Consider the following 23,843-nt stretch of genomic DNA (forward strand, 5'->3'; position numbering starts at 1 on the left):
GAAAGATTACGTCCTGACACCAGTGGCAGCGCCAGGACGTCCTTTGTGGGCGGAGTTAGCGCAACTTGTACAACCCCCGAAGAATGGTATAAATATCCAAATGAGCCTTGGCAGAAAAATAAATTCCCCATCCGTGCTTTAAGGTATGTATACTTTCTTTACTAATGCTCCTAAGAAAAAGCAGGAAGTGGGAATAACAATAAAGGACATGGCAGGCTTCTACTTTTGATTAAACGTCGGTGGTTCTGAAACTTCTGGCATGAGAGAAAAGAGTCATTTTGAATGTGATGCAAGTGGTGTTTGTGTCTATTCTATGATTACATGAAATTTCCTGCCTTTGTTTGCTTGGCATTTTCCTATGACACCAAATCCCATGTGATCATCCAAATGAGTCTTACATATGGCGCGTCTCTTCACAACATCAGACGAGCACTGGACAAGATGATCATTTGCTGCAGTGAAATCTTTAGTTGGTTTCAGACAGGAAAGGAACAAAGGAGACAATTCCTGGCTGCACTTCAGAATATGTAGAAAATCATTTTGTTGGTTAACCCCCCCCCCAAAGTATACTACAAATATAGAGATGATGCTCCTTGCTCACTTCTTTAATGCCCCCTTACAAATGCTTGTCAGGCTATGTTCAAACGTTGCGTTTTTGCTGCGTTTTTTATGCAAATTTTACACTACTAGAAAAAGCTATGAGATTTCAGAAATCTCATGCACAAATTGTTTTTTTTTCCTGATTTGAAAAACTGCTGCATTTTTGCAATCTGCAGCATGTCACTTTCCTTCAGCATTTTTTCACCCATAGAAAGCAATTAAAAAGTGTAAAAAAACACTGGTATAAGGATTTGTTGCCTTTTTGGTTCAAATTGTCTCTTCAGATAGGATTAGAACCCTAGTGCCACCTATTGGAAGTAGGAATCCTAACAGTCAATGTCGACCCATTAACGAGCCTTGTCACATGACTTAGGATAAAAACCAAACCAGAATCTCAATTTGCAGACACTGTGTTTCGGGGTACTGCCCCTCGTCAGTGCAAAGTGGAGATCTGGTTTGGCTGAGTGAGAGGCGTCTGACCGATATCGAAGAAGTATCGTTTCTCTTTGCGGAGATGGACATGCTAAGCATGCTGAGATGAGGAGACTTTTGGTTCAAAAACCTTAAGGAAGTTGCATCATTATTTTTGGGAGGCAGTAAAGTTTATCAGCATGCACAAGAGACAGCAAAAAACGCAGCAAAATCTATTTTTTGTAAGCAGCTTCTTTACTGCCAAGAGTCCAGGTTTTGCCTGCAGAAAAAAACACATTAAAAACACAGTGTGAACATAGCCTAAGACAGCAACTCTTTTCAAAATCAATCTGATTTCTTCCTTTTCAATCTTAAACAGGAGTGGAGTGGCATGCCTTACAGTGCTGCACTAATATATTCACCTTTTGCTCTTCGATCAATCTGCCCCATTCTGATGAAGGTCAAGGTGTAATATCCAAATGTCAATATTGCTTTGCCAAGTTATTTTATTGCATGAATGAACTTACCTTCTGCTTCAACTGCATACTTTTAGTGTTGCGTTTTCTCTACTATATTATTGTATTCATTTATTTATAAATTATATTTTTTCCACAATTATTAGCTTTTTCGTCTTGAGATATATAAATAAAATATTTTTATTTCTTCATTTGTATTATAATTATAAATTATTCATCTGTTGTTCTATTGTGTGTCCAGGTTTTTTGATAGTCATCAATAGGTGAGACATGTCATTTCCTTTGGACGAGGATCGAAAAGTAATGCTCGGACTGGCCCGAGCATTACAGCATACATTTCTATGTAGCTGTCACGCTCGGGTCTGGAGAGCCATCAGTCTATCTAAACATCCCTTTGCGATCATTGTACTAGTTATACGGCCATCTAATTGTTCTCTAAGACTTGCAAAATTGTAATCAGTATAGTAGAGACTAGTGAAGAGCGAATATACTCGGTACTCGAGATTTCCCGAGCACGCTCAGGTGTCCTCCGAGTATTTGTAAGTACTCGGAGATTTAGTTTTCATCGCCGCAGCTGAATGATTTACATCTGTTAGCCAGCATAAGTACATGTGTGGGGTTCCCTGGTTGCTAGGGAATCCCCACAAGTAATCAAGCTGGCTAACAGATGTAAATCATTCAGCTGCGGCGATGAAAACTAAATCTCCGAGTACTTACAAATACTCGGATGACACCTGAGCGTGCTCGGGAAATCACGAGTAATGAGTATATCAGCTCATCACTATTAGGGACATAAATGTGTCTCCTGAGGCATAACAAGGTCACGTAATCCATGTGGCCAATCAGCGGCCACTTCACTTTCCACGCCTTTGGACGTATCACATATATCCAGAGGAGATGAGAGAGCAGCAGCCCCGAGAGAGACAGTGCCGGCACTGCTGGAATGGATCTGGCACCCTAAGTATTATTATTATACTGGGGGCAAACATATAGATTGACAAGGGGTTGTCTGCGTAGAGGACAACCCCTTTAACCACCTCTGATAAGCAGATTGCAGTCAAATATTAGTTTCCGATTTCACTCTTAGTGCACAGTCAGGCAGCCGTATAACACGGACGATGATAGCATTGCTATACTTGGACTGGCCAGCGGCTCTCCTGACCTGAGCGTAACAGCATGTATTTCTATGCAGCTGTCACACTCAGGTCAGGAGAGCCGCCTGCTAGTCTGCACTGCAATGCGATCATTGTCTGTATTATTCGCCAGTCTATCTATGCCCTTTACTTCTTATGTTGGGGTGTCCCTAGCGGTGATTCATGCTGGATGTGAGCTCATTCTATCCAGGGGACTGTTGTCTTTACTATCTCTCATGTTTCAGCACATGTATTCCTTTACCATTTTATCCTGCATCTATTCCCATTGCAATCGCTGCCTATTTTGTCTGCCCTCCCTGAGACTATACATGCTTTGTTCCCTCTTTGCACTCTAATCTGCTGCGTATAACAATCTACCACCTTTCCGATCCTGCAGACTAAACTAGTGAGGTGAATGGTTTTTCAGCAGCAAAATGTTAAAAATATTTGTAATCAAAACTATTTGAAAAGTTGCTGAATTTTGTATCCAGAATGAAAGCAATTAAAAAAAAATCAGGGCAAAAAGGTGTACATTGTCTTTACCTTATCTTTGTATCCTCCAGGAGGTGGAGAAGGTGGCAGAGGCAAATATATTTCAGACATTTCTTTCTATAGTATATATCTTTATTGTAATTTATTTTCGACAAGAAAGAAAAAAAAATACAGTCATAATAGTATATTTCTTTTGGTCAAAAACCAACCGGCATGATACAATTATGCTCCTGGCACAAATATATTACATTTTGCAACATCTATTAAAGCAATACTGTTCAGTAATGGGATAAGGCACATAAGTACAATGGGGACAGCACAGATTTGGGAGGACAATATTCTCCTAACTCTTTGGCACGAACTACTGTAGGTGGATGTAGGAATTAGGTTGATTGGGAATTAAATTGTCAAAAATCTCTCTTCTCCCTTTCATTGGAGGTTGAGCGGAGCTCAAACCAGTAGATAAAATGCTGACGATTAAGCAAATTAATTTTAATTGATAGAAATAGAAATTAAACATTTTGTACAGCTTAGTTGTTTTTTAATATAAACAGCCACCACTAGGAGGATCAGATAACCTAACTGCAATGAACCCCATTTTAGCTCCCTCTAGTGGTCACATAAAATAACCATAATCTTTCAATTTACCTTTGTATTTATGCAGGGGATTTTGAGCTTTGGTTTAGAAAAACCTATATCTGACCTCTACAAAGATATATAAAATAATTAATCAGCATAAGACTACTTTCGAATAACCGTGTTAATTCAAGTGCTGATTAATATCAAAATAAATATACATTAAAGTGGTAAAATTTGCAAACATAAGATATTGTACAACTCTTCTTTTAAATTACTGAAAAAAATAAATACAAAAATATTAAAAAGGAAATGGCATAAAAAAGCTGCAAATACCAGATACCCTATTATCTTCTGTATATAAGAACAATTGGGGTATTAGTGGGAACCAAGATCTGGCTGCAATTGGGATCCCTAGAGAACTTTTCATTGCGTGACTTGTAACAAAGCAGCTGGGCAGTGCCAAGGTCTCGGGACCAGCCTTTGCCAAGGTTAGGTGAAATAAATGCTTATAAATAATTTTCATTGAAATCAAATACAATATTCACAGATTCTTCTATGAAAAAAAACATGTATTTATTCATTAAAGTGGAGAGTACCTGGACTAAACTGTTACCCAGAGCGAAGGATCAGCAGCCCTGCTGCCGCCAATGTGTGAAATTAAGATTTTATAAAGGTGAGCTGATAGAGTTAATGGGAAATATATTTTTGTCTATCAAGAGGGAAGGGAGGAGCATATTGATTAAATAAGTAGAGTGAGATACAGACAGATCCTGCTGCAGCTTTCTGGTAAATGCTCATCAAATCCCAATGCTGGATTCCCAACTAACCACGCTATAATGGCCATCAAACATTCGCAAGACAAACATGGGGAACACTTATCTTGAGTAGACTCAGAGAGATAACACAGACGTCCTCTAGCCACACCAAAGAGGAAGATAGCCGACTGCTATAGCTCCAAGCCTCAACAGGGGAAAATGGAAATATCACTGGCGATTCCCAGCAGCAGGCTGGGAGTCTATAAACACCCAGGTCCAGGTGTGTCAATTAGCGCTAGAAAAAGGTTGATACTGCGTCAAAGAGTCAGAAGGGTTAAGAAGGTGTCTGCAGAACCAAACGCAGAGACCATCTGCAGCTAGATGCAGTGAGACTATCTGCAGCTTCTGGCATTCCCGTGACAGTTTTACATGACCATTTTGCTTTGCTTCTGGCATACCCGTGAGAGTTTTACCTGACCATTTTGCTTTGTAGACATATATCAATGCTGATATCCTTATTATAACTGTTCATTATAATGTGATTTTACATTTATCCTCCTTAGTCTGTAGAACTTGGCCGTAGTCATTATGATCTACATATACATGAAACATATTGCATTTACATTTTGCAGTGGTTTTCTAATACATGAAACTAATTGGAAATCAGCATTGAAAATGTCCTTGAGTATAACTGCCAAGATTTGAGAATTGAAATTAACAGTAACACTAAGAAAGTTTTCACATCTTCTCAAAGTCTATTTGTTTCTTTGAAGTCACTTGAAGAATTAAGTGAATTTACTATGTCTTGAGAAACATTCCATAGGAAAAGCATAACAATTTAAGCCAAATGTCTCTGCCAAACGCAAACACACACAACATTGCTGTAAAGTCTTACATCTTCTGTGAAAAGTAAAAGTGGTCCAATGGCCCATCTTTGGCTAAATTACCCAAGTGCAATATCTTTAAGTTGTACCCAAGAGAAGGTAAATATACAATAATAAAACAAAGTTTTCAAAAATGGGCCAATGAAGACCAAGCTCTTATTTCAGAAAGTATTTAGAGTAAATTATTCACAGACATAGTTTCTTGAGCTTATTCATGTGATAGTCTACCAGGAAATCAACAGTTGAAAGAATTTACAACAGCGCAAAACTAGAAAATAGTGAGCTTGAATCATGGAAGGTTCCTTCTTCGCTAGGGCGTAAAACACTTCTGTAGCCTCATGGATGAATCTACATATGGTTCTTTTGCCGAGATGTGGCAGTCCTTTGTGAAGTGCTTATGTTTATTCATTAATCCAACTTGACTCCATTTATTTCAATTTTTGGTAATCAAAAACAAGGACCATCATGTTGATCTGGTAATGTAAGATTGACACAGGAACTTAACTTTCACTACTGTCCTGCTTCTCCAAGGCAGAAAAGATTTCAGATTTGTCATGTAAGCTTCCAGACTTTTTCCTTTTATTGTCTTGGGCCATGCTTGAAACAGACTGCTTCCTTAAAGTTGAGAGCCTCCTTCGAAAGTTTTCTCCTGAGAAAAAGTAGAGCATTGGATCAAAGCAGCAATTAGAGGCTGCAAGGGCCAATGTTATGACTACCTTCTTCTGCTCCCATAAGGTCTCATTGCAGTCCTTATTCTTGCTTACTGTGTGAAGGTGTATTGCCCGCTGGATATGATATGGCATGAAGCTTAAGAAGAACACGGCCATGACTATGATAATCATGCGAATGGCCTTCTTTCTGGAATTCTGCTGTTTTGTCATAGAGTTCTTTAGCAATGTCTTTATAATCATGGTGTAGCACACCAATATTACAATGAATGGTAATATGAAGCCAATGATGAAGGCAATGTAGTTGAGAATGAGCAACATTTTTTTTTTACCTTCGGAAGGTGGTGGCTCAAAACACTTGGTTGCATTGGTTTTTGAGTCTACATATGACCCAGACATTAAAAATGGTGAACTTATTAGAGTGACAAAGAGCCATATTCCTACACAAGCCCACTTTGCTCTCCGTATAGACACAAATTTGAGATTTTTAACTGGGAAGACTATTGCCAAAAAGCGTGTGATGCTCATTGCTGTCAGAATGAAAATGCTGCAGTACAAGTTCACGTAGAAGATGTAAGAACTGATTCGACAAAGGAATCCACCAAAGTACCAGTTTCCTTTGCTGACGTAATAGACCACTTTCAATGGAAGGGTGCAGATGAACAGCAGATCAGAGATGGCAAGGTTCAGCATGTAGATATGGAACGCTGTTCTCTGTCTGTAGGTTTTTATCAGGACAACTAAAGCAAAGCTATTGCCGACAAGGCCAAATACTGTAAACATTGAATACGTGGTAGAGTAGACCTTGTTACGGAACTCATCAATGCTGCAGGATGATTCATCATAACTTGGAGTTGTGGTATTCCACATATCAGGTATCTAGAAAAACAAAAACAAAAAAGAACATAAGCAATAAGCAGAGGCCCGTAAGACTGGGGTTTGTAGGGAGGAGCCTGGGGGGTTTTTAGGAGAGGGGTATAACAGGATGGGGAGATGGTATAAAAATAAGGAAACTTTGGGAATAGGGCAAAGTATAGTATAGGAATGGCAAGTTAGAAGTCCCATCCTACCCCTCATGTGATAACTCCATTTCTCTGTATTGAACCTGCACACGAGGTTGGTACTATCTGAGTATTGGCAACTTTGGCATTTGGGGATCCTTTCAGCTAATTTAGTGGTTAACTTAGCGGTCATGGAATAATCTTGGTTAGGATTCTTTTAGTTCAATATCAATTTTGGTTGTTTTGAGGAAATTGGTGGCTTTGGACAGGGTGGTGTCCCTGTGAGCCAGTAAAGCAATTAATTGTCAACATGCAGTGGCTTATAATGTTCCTGATATGGTGGTTATGGCTGGGAAATAATTGTGAGTGCCAGATCTGTTTTAGCTTTATGAACCAATTTATTGGATTTGTTTTTTATACTCATTTATTGAGATAATATTTAAGAATGACTTATGTAAGTTTGTAGTTAGTTTAATGAAATGGCAGCTGTGGCCAATTCAATCCAGCCTTGACAGTCACGTGTTCCTTATGGAGCAAGCGGTAATACCAATGGTCAATTCTGGAAAAGAACAGGCTAAATATTAGAATTTGGAATATTCAATGTAATATCCTGCATTAAAGATGGCCAGAATAAGTAAGAAAATAATTTTATTTAAAGGCGTGGTCCGAAATGTAAATTCATTTTCATCCTTAATCCCTATCTATTTGATGCCGCCCGTGATCTAAACTATTTTCTATACTACCCGAATTAAAAATTCCCTTCAGTTCCCCAACTACACTAAAAGCTTTTCAATGATGCTCCTTCCAGGGGCTGGGTTAGTCCCTGTATGATAGGCACAATGACAGCGCACTCTGTTGGCTGCTCAGATCAGCAGCATTGAGCCTGCAACAGAGCACGTTGTCGGAATACCCGGTGTGCAGAGACCATAGACTTCAATTGTGGGGGCGGCGCTGGTCTCTGCATGCTGGGTATCCTGACAATGCGCTCTGTTGCCGGCTTATTGCTGCTGATCTCAGTCGATAACCGAGAACGTGCTGTCATTGTGCCTACCGCTCGGTGTACAGGGACTAGTTCAGCCCCCGAAACAAGCATCACTGATGACTCTTTGTTTCAGAGAGGGGGCAGGGGCAGCGGCAGTGATCGCAGCCTTTGTCCCCTGATGGCACATCGTTTTGAGTGTCCCAGCATGCAATGGGATTCTCAAATGAAGTGTTATCAAACAGAAATTAGGAAATAAAAAAAGAGAGAAAAGTATATTAGAAAATAGTTTAATTAGTTTAGATTATGGCATCAAATAGATAAGTATTAAGGATGAAAAGTCATTGGGATTGCGGTCCACCCTTTTAAGGTATTTAAAAGACCACCATCACTAGAAAATAAGCTATTGTTTAAATCAGGTTTTGTGTTACATGTATTTCTTAAAAATTGTTTTCAACTTTTTTCACATCACAATATTTATTAAAAAACAAAATGAGTAATCTTGTAATGTTTACATTGGCCACTAGAGCCATTTTAGATTCATAATTCCTGTCCTTTCAGGAATAGTTTTCAGCAGATTAATTATCAGCAGAGGCAGGATAACAATGAGAGGAGGCACCTCTACACAGCCGATAAAGCTAGTAAAGCCCTAGTGGCCAATGTAAAAATTGTAAGAGTTCTATTTAGTATTTTTAATATAGATTGTGATATGGACCAAAAATATTCCCAAAAATTAAAAAATAAACACATTTCATGCAAAAACTTCATTTAAACAATAGGTCTCTTTTATCATAGTTCGACTATAAGAGTTGGCATCCATGTCATACTGTATATGTTTTTACAATTTTATCATACAATCAGCAAAACAGACACCAAGCTACAAAGGATCTGTCACATGATTAACATAGACACTATTAACTTTAAAATTAGGTCTGACAGACCATGGTGTCTGTTGGACAACAAATTAGTGCTTCTATTTTCTTCTGGCAAATGTGATGGAATCTGTGAAGGAGCCTACCATTTAGACGTGAAAAGAGCCCAAGACAATATCGCAAAATGTTCTCCTGTCCCAAGAAAAAGCCTGATAACATTTAGTCTCTAGATTCTAGATAACAGTCTTTACTGGCAGAGGTGCAACAATAGCGGTTGCATAGGTCGCGACAGCTTCAACTGGATGTGCAACCTTGTGCGCACATTCAGCTATAGAGTATTGTGGTGCAGGGGACCTGACAGGTCTGTGCACTGCAATACATGCTGTCTGCCAATCAGAGGTCAGCAGCTGGCATCAACGTACATGTGACCGAGGTGCATGGCAATGATGTTGTACGCTCCCATTGCTTGCAAGCCGAAGTCAGCTGCCGACTTCAGAAGAGAATGTCGAGTGGCAGAGGAAGAGAGTAGAATAATTGTTTTTTCTACGCATCAGAGAACAGCAGAATGGGTGACATAGACCATTATGCGCCCTGGATGGGAAACACATATCCCAGGATGGGATACTAGAGATACTAGATGGAGGCCCGATGCTATCGCATCAGGAGGGCGGTAATGCCGCGATGGGGGCAGGCTTTGCAGCGTTGAGAATCTCTCCCCCCATGTGCTGACTTCTTCCGTATGTGCTATCCACCCCCGTCTCTCTCCTTCCTGCGCTGTGTTCTCCCCTCAAAGACAATACTGACATTTTGTGAGGTAAAACATTTTTTAAAAACAGTCAGTGAAATATTTTACCTCACAAAATGAATCCACTCTGATCCCCTGCTGTAATGTCAGTATTGTTTTTTTCTTCCTCCCCTGTCCAAAAGATGTGGTATGCTCAGTACACGGTCACACAGTCAATTTTTAAAATGAACTTTCGTTCGTCCGAAAACTTCATTATTGTGCCCGGCTTCCTCTGCCTGTAGACACATCACGCATCTGCCGCCGGGATCAGCCCAATGATGCACTGCACTTGCGTGTAATTTGTGCATGCGCAGTAAATCAGACAGCCGCCATCTTTGTGCAGACAGATAGCGGCGGTCACATTACCCCTTCACCCCGAAGCCTGTTTTCAACTTCCTGACCAGGCCATTTTTTTCAATTCTGACCACTGTCACTTTATGAGGTCATAACTCTGAAACGCTTCAATGGATCCTGGTGATTCTGAGACTGTTTTCTCGTGACATATTGTACTTTATGACAGTGGTAAAATTTTGTCAATTTGACGAGTTTATTTGTGAAAAAAAAATGGAAATTTGGCAAAAATTTTGAAAATGTTGCAATTTTTAAACTTTTAGTTTTTATGCCCTTAAATTAGAGAGTCATATCATACAAAATAGTTAATAAATTACATTACCCACATGTCTGCTTTACATTACCACAATTCTGGAAGCATAATTTGTTAGGAAGTTATAAGGGTTAAAAGTTGACCAGCAAATTCTCATTTTCACAACAAAATTTGCAAAACCATTTTTTTAGGGACCACCTCAGACTTGAAGTCACTTTGAGGGGTCTATATGACAGAGAATGCCCAACATTGACACCATTCTAAAAACTGCACCCCTCAAGGTACTCAAAACCACATTCAAAACATTTATTAACCCTGCAGATGCTTCACAGGAATTTTTGGAATGTTTAAAAAAATTGAACATTTAACTTTTTTTCACAAAATTTTTACTTTAGATCCAATTTGTTTTATTTTACCAAGGGTAACAGGAAAAATTGGACCACAAAAGTCATTGTACAATTTGTCCTGACTACGCCGACACCCCATATGTGGGGGTAAATCACTGTTTGGGCACATGGCAGAGCTCGGAAGGGAAGGAGCGCCATTTGACTTTTTAATGCAAAATTTGCTGGAATTGAGATCGGACACCATGTCACGTTTGGAGAGCCCCTGATGTGCCTAAACAGTGGAAACCCCCCACAAGTGACACCATTTTGGAAAGTAGACCCCCTAAGGAACAAATCTAGATGTGTGGTGAGCATTTTGAACCCCCAAGTGCATCACAGAAGTTTATAATGTAGAGCCGTAAAAAGAAATCATATTTTTTTTCCCAAAAAATGATATTTTCGCCCCCAATTTTTTATTTTTCCAAAGGTAACAGGACAAATTGGACCCCAAAAGTTGTTGTGCAATTTGTCCTGAGTACACTGATACCCCGTGTGTGGGGGTAAACCACTGTTTGGGAGCATGGCAGAGCTCGGAAGGGAAGGAGCGCCATTTGACTTTTCAATGCAAAATTGGCTGGAAATGAGATCGGAACCCATGTCGCGTTTGGAAAGCCCCTGATGTGCCTAAACAGTGGAAACCCCTCACAAGTGACCCCATTTTGGAAAGACCCTCTAATGAACTTATCTAGATGTGTGTTGAGCACTTTGAACCCCCAATTGTTTCACTAAAGTTTATAACGCAGAGCCGTGAAAATAAAAAATATATTTTTTTCCAAGAAAATTATATTTTAGCCCCCAAATTTTTATTTTCCCAAGGGTAACAGGAGAAGTTGGACCCCAAAAGTTGTTGTCCAATTTGTCCTGAGTACGCTGATACCCCATATGTGGGGGGAACCACTGTTTGGGTGCACGGCAGAGCTCGGAAAGGAAGGATTGCCGTTTGGAATGCAGACTTAGATGGATTGGTCTGCAGGCGTCAGGTTGCATTTGCAGAGCCCCTGATGTACCTAAACAGTAAAAAAAAACCACAAGTGACCCCATATTGGACACTAGACCCCCCCAAGGAACTTATCTAGATGTGTTGTGAGAACTTTGAACCCCCAAGTGTTTCACTACAGTTTATAACACAGAGCCGTGAAAATAAAAAATCTTTTTTTTCCACAAAAATTATATTTTAGCCCCCGGTTTTGTATTTTCCCAAGGGTAACAGGAGAAATGGGACCCCAAAAGTTGTCCAAATTGTCCTGAGCACGCTGATACCCCATATGTTGGGGTAAACCCCTGTTTGGGCGCACGGGAGAGCTCAGAAGGGAAGGAGCACTATTTTACTTTTTCAACTCAGAATTGGCTGGAATTGAGATCGGATGCCATGTCGTGTTTGGAGAGCCCCTGATGTGCCTAAAATGTGGAAACCCCCAATTCTAACTGAAACCCTAACCCAAACACACCCCTAACCCTAATCCCAACCATAACCGTAACCACACCCCTAACCCTAATCCCAACCCTAATCCCAACCGTAAATGTAATCCAAACCCTAACTTTAACCCCAACCCTAACCCTAACTTTAGCCCCAACCCTAACCCTACATTTAGCCCCAACCCTAACCCTAACCCCAACCCTTACCCTTACCCTAACCCCAACCCTAACCCCACCCTAACCCTAACTTTACCCACAACCCTAACCCTAACTTTAGCCCCAACCCTAACCCTAACTTTAGCCCTAACCCTAACCCTAATGGGAAAATGGAAATAAATACATTTTTTAAAAATGTTATTATTTTTCCATAACTAACTAACTAAGGGGGTGATGAAGGGGGGTTTGATTTACTTTTATAGCTTTTTTTGGCGCATTTTTATGATTGGCAGCCATCACACACTAAAAGATGCTTTTTATTGCAAAAAATGTTTGCACCACCACATTTTGAGAGCTATAATTTATCCATATTTTGGCCCACAGAGTCAAGTGAGGTCTTGTTTTTTGTGGGACGAGTTGACGTTTTTATTGGTACCCTTTTCGGGCTCATGACATTTTTTGACCTCTTTTTATTCCGATTTTCGGGTGGCAGAATGAACAAAAAACAGCAATTCCTGAATTTCTTTAGGGGGGCGTTTATACCATTCCACGTGTGGTAAAATTGATAAAGCAGTTTTATTCCTCGGGTTAGTACGATTACAGTGATACCTCATTTATATCATTTTTTTCATGTTTTGGCGCTTTTACACAATAAAAACTATTTTATATAAAAATTAATTGTTTTTGCATCGCTTTATTCTGAAAGCTATAACTTTTTTATTTTTCTGCTGATGATGCTGTATGGTGGCTTTTTTTTTGCGGGACAAGATGATGACCACTGACGTGTGGCCATTATTGCTTGACAATAGCACTCAGCATATTCTAAACATTAATATAAGTTTACTGAATGCTACATTAAAGGAATTGAACTTCTTTGTAACAGAAATACTCCTGTGTACCTGACTTGTGTGCGGTAACATCTTAATCCTTGCAGAAGATGCTTGGGAACGGCTTCTAATTCTTGTAAAATGTCTTCTGTGTTTTATTGATCTTTGAATAATCTTCTAGAGTTTAGAGACTCTTGACATGGTTGTAATTCCTAAAAATCAAGGGAAAATCATTATGATTATTTTTCAAGAAATTTGAGAATTGTCCTGTTAAGCGGAATCTATCTTACAGAAATCAATCACTATGTACAGGAGATGAAAAACACTGTAAATCTGAGAGGAATGCTACTTAAGGGGTTGTCCACTACTACAATATTGGTAACCTATACTAGTGTAGAAGTGGAAAACCTCTATAAAAAAATATGCATTTTAATTTGCTCTAGTGCATTTGAAAGAAAACTATAAAAGGGACCTTGCAATTAAATAGATTTATTAATTTAGATCTTCTGGGGATTGTGTAACATTGTTATGTCACGCAATCACTGTGGCCAATAAGTGCTGTCTTCACTCTCCTCTTCAAAGGATGCAATTGACATTCGGAGGAAGTGAGCGCTGTGGCTACTCTCTAACTTCCTCCGGAAGTCTTTATTTGTCAGAAGGAGGGGAGAGTTAGGGTACCGTCATACAGTACCATTTACATCGCTACGACGGCACGATTCGTGACGTCGCAGCGTCGTATGATTATCGCTCCAGCGTCGTAGACTGCGGTCACACGTTGCAATCACGGCGCTGGAGCGATGCCGAAGTCCCCAGGTAACCAGGGTAAACATCGGGTTACTAAGCGCAGGGCCGCGCTTAGTAACCCGATGTTTACCGTGGTTACCAGCGTAAAAGTAAAAAAAAACAAACAGTACATACTCACCATCTGATGTCCGTCAGGTCCCTTGCCGTCTGCTTCCTGCTCTGACTGAGATCCGGCCGTACAGTGAGAGCAGAGCGCAGCGGCGACGTCACCGCTGTGATCTGCTCTCACTTTCCGGCCGGCAGACAGTCAGAGCGGAAAGCAGACGGCAAGGGACCTGACGGACATCAGATGGTGAGTATGTACTGTTTTTTTTTTTTTACTTTTACGCTGGTAACCACGGTAAACATCGGGTTACTAAGCGCGGCCCTGCGCTTAGTTACCCGATGTTTACCCTGGTTACCAGCGAACGCATCGCTGGATCGCTGTCACACACAACGATCCAGCGATGACAGCGGGAGATCCAGCGACGAAAGAAAGTTTCAAACGATGTGCTACGATGTACGATTCTCAGCTGGGTGCCTGATCGCAGTAGCGTGTCAGACACTGCGAGATCATAACGATATCGCTAGAACGTCACGAATCGTGCCGTCGTAGCGATAAAAATGCCACTGTGTGACGGTACCCTTAAGTCAGCGCTGATTGGCAGTAGGGATTGTTATGTCACGAAATCCAAGAGAGAGCCAGTGCCGACACTGCTGGAATGCCATCGGCTGCGGAGGGAAGTATAAAGTGTTATTTTACTGGGTGGGTGGGGGGACGTCAAATTTAGAACGGATTGTTCGAGTAGTGGACAACCCCTTGAAATAGTCTTCCACAAGATGCTGCAGGTATATGATGGGGCCCTTTCATCAATTTGAAATAATGACCTGAATAATTGAAATTTAAAAAATAGGTTTTCACTATTACTCAGTCTCATCATCATCTCAATGTTATGTGCTCACTTTAATTTTAATCTGTATGGATGTTTTATATTTTCAATGGGAAAAAGGAGGAAAATTGCCTGAAAAACATGATTGGAAATACATTGCCACTAATGAGACCTAAAAGGAAATAATTTCATTTAGTATCGATTTTGATTCCATTGCCAGCCAGAGCCACCGTCATGTCAGTGTGAAGGACATAGTCAAACCTGGTAGGAGTGGTTTTAGATTGTGTGAATATTTTTGTTTAGGTGCAAGTTGGGTTTTCGAGGCAATTAGTAAGATCTGTTTTACAATTTTTTTGCATCACAATACTAAACCTAAAGCAAGCAGCAAGACTTGTCTGAATGATTGCCAGTTATGGCCATGTCTGGGCTTTCACGAATGAAAGATGGGAGTTATGAAAAACTCAATGTCTTGGCTGTTTCTGTAACCAGAACAGATATCACTGGACTGTTTTTTTTGCTGTACTTTGCATCTAATCACTTATTTTTGTACTCTTCTGTGTTTAATTGGGGTGGTATTTTGTCCAATTTTCATTACCGGTGGCATGGTGTCTGGAAAAGTTGGTCCTGGTACCCTGTTTTGGAGGCTGAACCCTCTTTTAAGGAAGAAATATTGGCATATGACTGACAAATATCATGCAAGATTGAGGAACCAAGATTAAGTTGTGAAAGAAGTTCCAGCAAGTGACCGTGAGCCTGAGGAAAGAGACAGCCCAAAATTGTTTAGCGGCTCAGGACAGGTAGTTGGGGAATCTCTCAGCGAAACACATAGCCTTCAGGAGTCAACAATAGCATACTACATTTAGATGCCCGCTAGGGAGATGGCGATTAAGACATTGGTTCATCTGGATTGAATCAGTTTAGCTGGAATATCCTAGAGAGAGATAGTGTGCGTATTGCTGGAAGATCAAAGGGAAATCACCACCACAAGCCCATTAGTTCTGACTGCTTAGGGTTTACTACTGTGGATCCCTTGTATTCTGTCCTTTGACAACCGTTTTGCTTGTATAACTCATGAAAGCAAGAAAAGAAATAAAGCAAACTGAACTGCGTCCGCAACATTCTTCTTAGGAAATAAACCTAGCCCTTACATCTCACACACTGACCATTTCCAATCACTAAAGAGGTGAGATGTCACCATCAGATGTTTATAGCATATTAAACAAATACAGAGAAATGGTTATTCATGCAGGGTTTAAGAAAAAAGTTTCCCATGACTAGGGTCAAGACATTAGATTATGCCCTAATTCAGTGCTGCTCTACCAGGGGTTTAGGAGTCACACGTGGCTCTTGAAGCTGGGAAGTCACATGCCGAGGGCTTAACTGCTATAGAGAGATACAGTTATTCACTAATGGCATCAGGAACGATATATCATTCATTGCTAATAGCTTTTATGGTTTTGTTGTGTCACAAAGTAACAGATAAAGATAGGTCATGATTTTCACATTGATGGGGATTCACCCCCTCCCAAGTTCTTGGAATAGGAGCTTGGCAATGGCCTCAAGACAGTAGACGGGGCAGGGCTGTTCCAGCTTCATTACCAATGTTGATAACAGATAAGCAATGGGGGTCCAACACACAATATACATATATATATATATATATATATATATATATATATATATATATATATATATATATATATATATATATATATATATTTTTATTATTTTTTTCTTCCCCCATATAAATACACTAAAAAACATACAATAAATAGAATATAGTAAATATATATCTAACCTCACAAACAACCCAACCTCCAGGAGTCCAGAAAAAATAAAAGTAAAATGCCTAGGATTTTTGTGTCTAGGAAAATTGCTGTATTATGGTGTTAAATGATGAAAAAAAATGTGCCTAAAAAGGAAAAAACATATGTATCCTGTTCTGGAAATGGATAGGATGTCCCTAATGTTTGGATTGCGAGGAGCTGAATTTAGGAGGGACTGCAGTGTGACAGCTCTATGCGTCAGTCCTGCGATGATCTGCCTGGAGAGAATTCTTCCTCACTTTTTTCTTTAACGATGTACATTTTGCCCTTACAATCACGGTTTTGCTTACTAGAGGCAGATCAACCTGTTATTCCGTACAATAGGTGTAATAGAAATTATGAAAAATAATTTACTGTCATTTTAATTAGTCTAAATTTCTGTTCTGATCAAATTCTGATAAAGAGCAAGCTGTCAAAGTGGTGGAGGGTGGATATAGTAGCCATTCACAAGGCTGTGAGTGGTGACTGGAGCTGTGCCGGAACGCTTTGATGACTGAAAGTCAGAGGTTCCTGGGAGGAATAAAGTTAATTTTCTCCCAGTAGCCGAGCTTTCAGTCAGGTGGCCAGACAGCAATAGAAAGCTATTAGGCCTGGTGCACATGATTCAGAAGTAGCAGCGCTTTGGACGCTATGCATGTTCGCTGCATCCAAAGCGCTGCCGTCTATTGAGCGCAAGTGAATCCGCATGTGTTCACTGAACCGTGCGGATTCACCGCATTCAATAAATTCTATTGGTGAAATTTCCCAGAGAAATTCACATGCTGCAATCTGGAGAGATGGTTGCATGTCCGTCTCCGTGGGTGAGTCGTGGGCGTCTGTGGGCACATAGTGGGCATGGCATTTCTTGAAATCCCATCCACTATGCTGTAACATCTGGATGCTGCAGGTTGGAAGCTGAACAAGTACACAGTGTCCAACCCACAGCGTTTACTGATGGTCTGCACATACCCTCAACCTGCAGATTAACCCCAAACTTGGAAATATGACAGGTTCCCTTTAAATTAATTTTTTTGTCTATTTGGAGCCACTAAAGGGAGCATAGGAGCTTGCTGTATACTGCTTATTACTGTATTAAAGGGGTTGTCGCACTAGAGACTGGAGGTGAACAGCTAATTGAGCAGAGATGTTGTCTTTGACCTACACAATTGATTTTGCTAGACAACGCCGTGGCCCACCAGATATTTTCGCTGAAGAATAATATAAATATTGATAAAGGACCATCCTCGTAAAACAAGGATGGCACCAGAATGATTTGCACAAAGTTCTTTGGAGGAGGGTCACAAACAAAGAAACCCCAATCTACGAGATCCTTATAGTCCAATAAGGCTTATGGGAACAGTATGAATCCAAGAGACATTTCATGTAAAAAATGTATACAATCAGCTCCCATCTTACCCAAGTGGTGGATCCCATGACTATCATTATGAGCTCTGACTGCAATATAAAAAACATATAAAAGCAATTGTCCAAGATATTGATGACAAACAACAGGCACCTGGCACAGAAAAGCCGTCTGCTGTTACCAAATGCCACAGCCACCGGAAGTCCATAGAAGCTATGTACACGACATTGTTGAATTTTGGGGTATCGAGAGCTGAAATGTACAGTAGATGCAAAGGTCCACCATTACACAGTGTACGGAGCTGCGATGTTCCGGCTCCATACACAGCAGTTGGCAGAGATGAGACAAATAAACAACAAATCTGTGGGGGTGCAGGTCATCATTAATATTAAAGTCCTGGACAACACCTCTACGAAGCAAGATCAAGAAATAAATGATGGACTTCACACTTTAGCTCAAGTGTTGTAAAGAGTGAATAGTATCTTTGTATAAGCTATGCAGATTACAGGAAGGGTTAACCAGAATTAAACTAAATTGCCATGTAAATCATTCACAGACAATAAATAAAACCTTTGCTAAAACTCCTAAATATACAATTCCATACAAATCGCAGCCAGCTGGCTTAAAATTTCTTCTGCAGAAGTACAACGACCCCAAACATGCAGAAAATGTCATTAAGGCTGGTTTTACACTTTCCATAATTTTGCGGCCCCAATAGATTTCTATGGGGCCGCAAAAACAGGGCACAATAATTCCACGGTGCGCCATGCGCCGTATGGGCGTGAGGGCTGTATTAACGGCCATGAAAAAATATAGAGTCTGCTCGATATTTTTCATGGCTTATGGACACGGCCCCCATTGAAAATCAATGGGGCCGCAAAAAAGAACGAAAGATTGTTTTTACGGTGCCCCGTTTTTTTCCCCAATACTTTTGCTATAGTATTGGGAACCTGGAAAAAGGCGATCCGCAAGTTTTTTGCAGTCCATTATTGCGGCAGACCTTGAAAACTGCGGCAATACGGCCCACAAAAAAGACCAAAAACACGGTATGTGTAAGAGAAGCCTTAGACATATCTTCAGTGTAAAGAAGAGCAAGGAGTCCTGGAAGTGATGATATGGCCACACGGAGCCCTGATTTCAACATCATCCAGTCTACCTGGGATTACGAGAATTATTTGCACAAGCGACATCCACCGAAGAGCTGTGGTTAGTTCTTCGAGATGTTTGGAACAACTTCATTGTAGAGTTCCTTCAGAAACTGTGTGCAAGTGTAGCTAGAAGAATCAATATTTTGATGCCATTTCAAAGGCAAATTGAGGTCAGACTAAATATTGATCTGATATAGATTTTTCTTTAAATCACTCACTTTGCATTCATTCTTACTGTGCGGCATTTTTTCCACTCCTGCCTAAAACTTTTGGATAGCACTGTACATTTTCGGAGGGGATGAAAATAAGCAATACCGTCAATGGTTTTTTGTGTGTGTGTGTATATTTTTTTTTAATGTAATTTCATCTAACCTGGCAGATTTTTTTAATACAAGTACTTATGATAGATTATATATGCATGTTTTGGGCTTAATTGCACAAATGTTTGTTTGAGCGGGTTAAAGAATAGCAAAGAGAGAATCTGTGTGTCCCAAACATATCAGTGTGTAGGCTTTTCTTGGAGTGTTTCTCGAGCTTGCAAATTTTATCTGAGATTGGTGGTAAATGCGGTTTTCCCTTACAGATAAGCCTGTAATCAGATTTTATTTACAGAAAAATACAAGAAAAAAATTGTGATGCAAGACATAATTGTGGCGGAGTCTGTGCTCGTATCCCAAAATAAGGAAGCAAATGAGCCTATTTTGTCATGTAGTGTCCCTATAGAAAATAATTTCCTTAAATTGACATATTTGTGTTGCATAGATAGGACAAAGACTGCAGAATTTGTATGGTATGTTATGTTAGGAAATGCCACACTATCATTATAAGGCCGGCGTCACACTAGCGAGTTTTACGGACGTATGAGCGCAGAAAATACGTCCGTAATATACGCATTACACACGGCCCAATGAATCTCTATGGGGCTGCTCCTATGAGCCATATATTACGCATCTGTAATATACGGTATTGTACGGCCGTAGAAAATCGCAGCATGCTGCGTTTGTCAGCGTATCGCGCAAATAATACGCCAATGAAAGTCTATGGGGGCGAGAAAATTACAGATTACACACGGACCAACAGTGTGACTTGCGAGAAATACGCAGCGGTGTTCTCTAGAAAAGCCGTCAATTCAGTGTCAGTGCAGTGTACAGTAAAATCACACTGACAGAATGGAATAGAATAGGCAGAATAAATGTGTACACATAGAATAGGTATATACATATATATATATATATATATATATATATATATATATATATATCAGTGAGACACATTATACAGTCATGGCCAAAAGTATTCACACCCCTGCAATTCTGTCAGATAATACTCAGTTTCTTCCTGAAAATGATTGCAAACATAAATTCTTTGGTATTATTATCTTCATTTAATTTGTCTTAAATGAAAAACCACAAAAGAGAATGAAGCAAAAAGCAAAACATTGATCATTTCACACAAAACTACAAAAATGGGCCAGACAAAAGTATTGGCACCCTCAGCCTAATACTTGGTTGCACAACCTTTAGCCAAAATAACTGTGACCAACCGCTTCTGGTAACCATCAATGAGTTTCTTACAATGCTCTGCTGGAATTTTAGACCATTCTTCTTTGGCAAACTGCTCCAGGTCCCTGATATTTGAAGGGTACCTTCTCCAAACTGCCATTTTTAGATCTCTCCACAGGTGTTCTAAGGGATTCAGGTCTGGATTCATTGCTGGCCACCTTAGAAGTCTCTAGTGCTTTCTCTCAAACCATTTTCTAGTGCTTTTTGAAGTGTGTTTTGGGTCATTGTCCTGCTGGAAGACCCATGACCTCTGAGGGAGACCCAGCTTTCTCACACTGGGCCCTACATTATGCTGCAAAATTAATTTGTTGGTAGTCTTCAGACTTCATAATGCCATGCACACGGTCAAGCAGTCCAGTGCCAGAGGCAGCAAAGCAACCCCAAAACATCAGGGAACCTCCGCCATGTTTGACTGTAGGGACCGTGTTCTTTTCTTTGAATGCCTCTTTTTTTCTCCTGTAAACTCTATGTTGATGCCTTTGCCCAAAAAGCTGTACTTTTGTCTCATCTGACCAGAGAACATTCTTCCAAAACATTTTAAGGCTTTTTCAGGTAAGTTGTGGCAAACTGTTATGACCCCAATGGCGAGGGTCTCAGAGGAACGTGGAAGTCTGCAGAATACAAAAATCCAGCTCATAGGGCAGTGGTAGCTGGGTTGACCATATATCTACTCCTAACGCCAACACTAGAAGTAGCCGGGGATCATTCCTACGTTGATTCTAGATGACACGCTCCAGCCGGAGAATCTAGCTACCCCTAGTAGAGGAAAACAAAAGACCTTTCTTGCCTCCAGAGAAGGGGACCCCAAAGCTGGATAGAAGCCCCCCACAAATAATAACGGTGAGGTAAGAGGAAATGACAAACACAGAAATGAACCAGGTTTAGCACAGAGAGGCCCGCTTACTGATAGCAGAATAAAGAAAGGTAACTTATATGGTCAACAAAAACCCTATCAAAATCCACACTGGAAATTCAAGAACCCCCGAACCGTCTAACGGTCCGGGGGGAGAACACCAGCCCCCTAGAGCTTCCAGCAAAGGTCAGGATATATATTTGGAACAAGCTGGACAAAAATACAAAACCAAAACAAAATAGCAAAAAGCAAAAAGCGGACTTAGCTGATATAACTGGAACCAGGATCAGTAGACAAGAGCACAGCAGACTAGCTCTGATAACTACGTTGCCAGGCATTGAACTGAAGGTCCAGGGAGCTTAAATAGCAACACCCTTAACTAACGACCCAGGTGCGGATAAAAGGAATGACAGAAAAACCAGAGTCAAAAAACTAGTAACCACTAGAGGGAGCAAAAAGTAAATTCACAACAGTACCCCCCCCTTAGTGAGGGGTCACCGAACCCTCACCACGACCACCAGGGCGATCAGGATGAGCGGCATGAAAGGCACGAACTAAATCGGCCGCATGAACATCAGAGGCGACCACCCAGGAATTATCCTCCTGACCATAGCCCTTCCACTTGACCAGGTACTGAAGCCTCCGCCTGGAGAGGCGAGAATCCAAGATCTTCTCCACCACGTACTCCAACTCGCCCTCAACCAACACCGGAGCAGGAGGCTCAGCAGAAGGAACTATAGGCACAATGTACCGCCGCAACAAGGACCTATGAAATACATTGTGAATAGCAAACGACACAGGAAGATCCAGACGAAAAGATACAGGATTAAGGATTTCCAATATCTTGTAAGGCCCAATAAAACGAGGTTTAAATTTGGGAGAGGAGACCTTCATAGGAACAAAGCGGGAAGAAAGCCATACCAAATCCCCAACGCGTAGTCGGGGACCCACACCGCGGCGGCGGTTGGCAAAGTGCTGAGCCCTCTCCTGTGACAACTTCAAGTTGTCCACCACATGATTCCAGATCCGCTGCAACCTATCCACCACAGAATCCACCCCAGGACAGTCAGAAGGCTCCACATGACCCAAAGAAAAGCGAGGATGGAAACCAGAGTTGCAGAAAAAAGGCGAAACCAAGGTGGCGGAACTAGCCCGATTATTAAGGGCAAACTCAGCCAACGGCAAGAATGTCACCCAATCGTCCTGATCAGCAGAGACAAAACACCTCAAATAAGCCTCCAAAGTCTGATTGGTTCGCTCCGTCTGTCCATTAGTCTGAGGATGGAAAGCAGACGAAAACGACAAATCAATGCCCATCCTACTACAAAAGGATCGCCAGAATCTGGAAACGAACTGGGATCCTCTGTCTGACACAATATTCTCAGGGATGCCGTGCAAACGAACCACGTTCTGGAAAAACACAGGAACCAGATCGGAAGAGGAAGGCAGCTTAGGCAAAGGAACCAAATGGACCATCTTTGAGAAGCGATCACATATCACCCAGATAACGGACATGCCCTGGGATAGCGGAAGATCAGAAATGAAATCCATGGAGATATGTGTCCAAGGTCTCTTCGGGACAGGCAAGGGCAAGAGCAAACCGCTGGCACGAGAACAGCAAGGCTTAGCTCGAGCACAAGTCCCACAGGACTGCACAAATGACCGCACATCCCTTGACAAGGAAGGCCACCAAAAGGACCTGGCCACCAGATCTCTGGTGCCAAAAATTCCCGGGTGACCTGCCAACACCGAGGAATGAACCTCGGAAATGACTCTGCTGGTCCACTTATCCGGGACAAACAGTCTGTCAGGTGGACAAGACTCAGGCCTATCAGCCTGAAATCTCTGCAACACACGTCGCAGATCCGGAGAAATAGCTGACAAGATAACTCCATCTTTAAGAATACCAACAGGATCAGCGACTCCAGGAGCATCAGGCACAAAGCTCCTAGAAAGAGCATCGGCCTTCACATTCTTTGAACCTGGTAAATACGAGACAACAAAATCAAAGCGGGAGAAAAACAATGACCAGCGGGCCTGTCTCGGATTAAGGCGTTTAGCAGACTCGAGATACATCAGATTTTTGTGATCAGTCAAGACCACCACACGATGCTTAGCACCCTCGAGCCAATGACGCCACTCCTCAAATGCCCATTTCATGGCCAACAACTCCCGATTGCCCACATCATAATTTCGCTCGGCAGGCGAAAACTTCCTAGAGAAAAAGGCACAAGGTTTCATAACAGAGCAACCAGGGCCTCTCTGCGACAAAACGGCCCCTGCTCCAATCTCTGAAGCATCCACCTCAACCTGAAAGGGAAGTGAGACATCGGGCTGGCACAAAACAGGCGCCGAAGTAAACCGGCGTTTCAACTCCTGGAAAGCCTCCACGGCAGCAGGAGCCCAGTTAGCTACA

At 41.2% G+C, this 23,843-nt stretch overlaps 1 protein-coding gene and 1 long non-coding RNA gene across 2 annotated transcripts in view; one reads left to right on the top strand and one right to left on the bottom strand.

The window, feature by feature from the left end:
• LOC143809392 (uncharacterized) overlaps positions 1–23,843 on the top strand; it is a 344,523-nt gene that overhangs the window by 18,686 nt on the left and 301,994 nt on the right. The window lies entirely within an intron of this gene.
• The window catches only part of CYSLTR1 (cysteinyl leukotriene receptor 1), a 72,366-nt gene continuing 51,771 nt past the window's right edge, over positions 3,249–23,843 (bottom strand). Inside the window, exons 2-3 of the mRNA XM_077285398.1 lie at positions 13,096–13,235; positions 3,249–6,877 (exon numbers count right to left, since the gene is read on the bottom strand). Of these exons, the coding sequence (XP_077141513.1) occupies positions 5,831–6,877; positions 13,096–13,116 (1,068 nt within the window). The 5' untranslated portion in view covers positions 13,117–13,235 and the 3' untranslated portion in view covers positions 3,249–5,830. The remainder of the gene's footprint in view (positions 6,878–13,095; positions 13,236–23,843) is intronic.

The sequence above is a fragment of the Ranitomeya variabilis genome, chromosome 2 (assembly GCF_051348905.1).
Source record: "Ranitomeya variabilis isolate aRanVar5 chromosome 2, aRanVar5.hap1, whole genome shotgun sequence".
NCBI lineage: Eukaryota > Metazoa > Chordata > Amphibia > Anura > Dendrobatidae > Ranitomeya > Ranitomeya variabilis.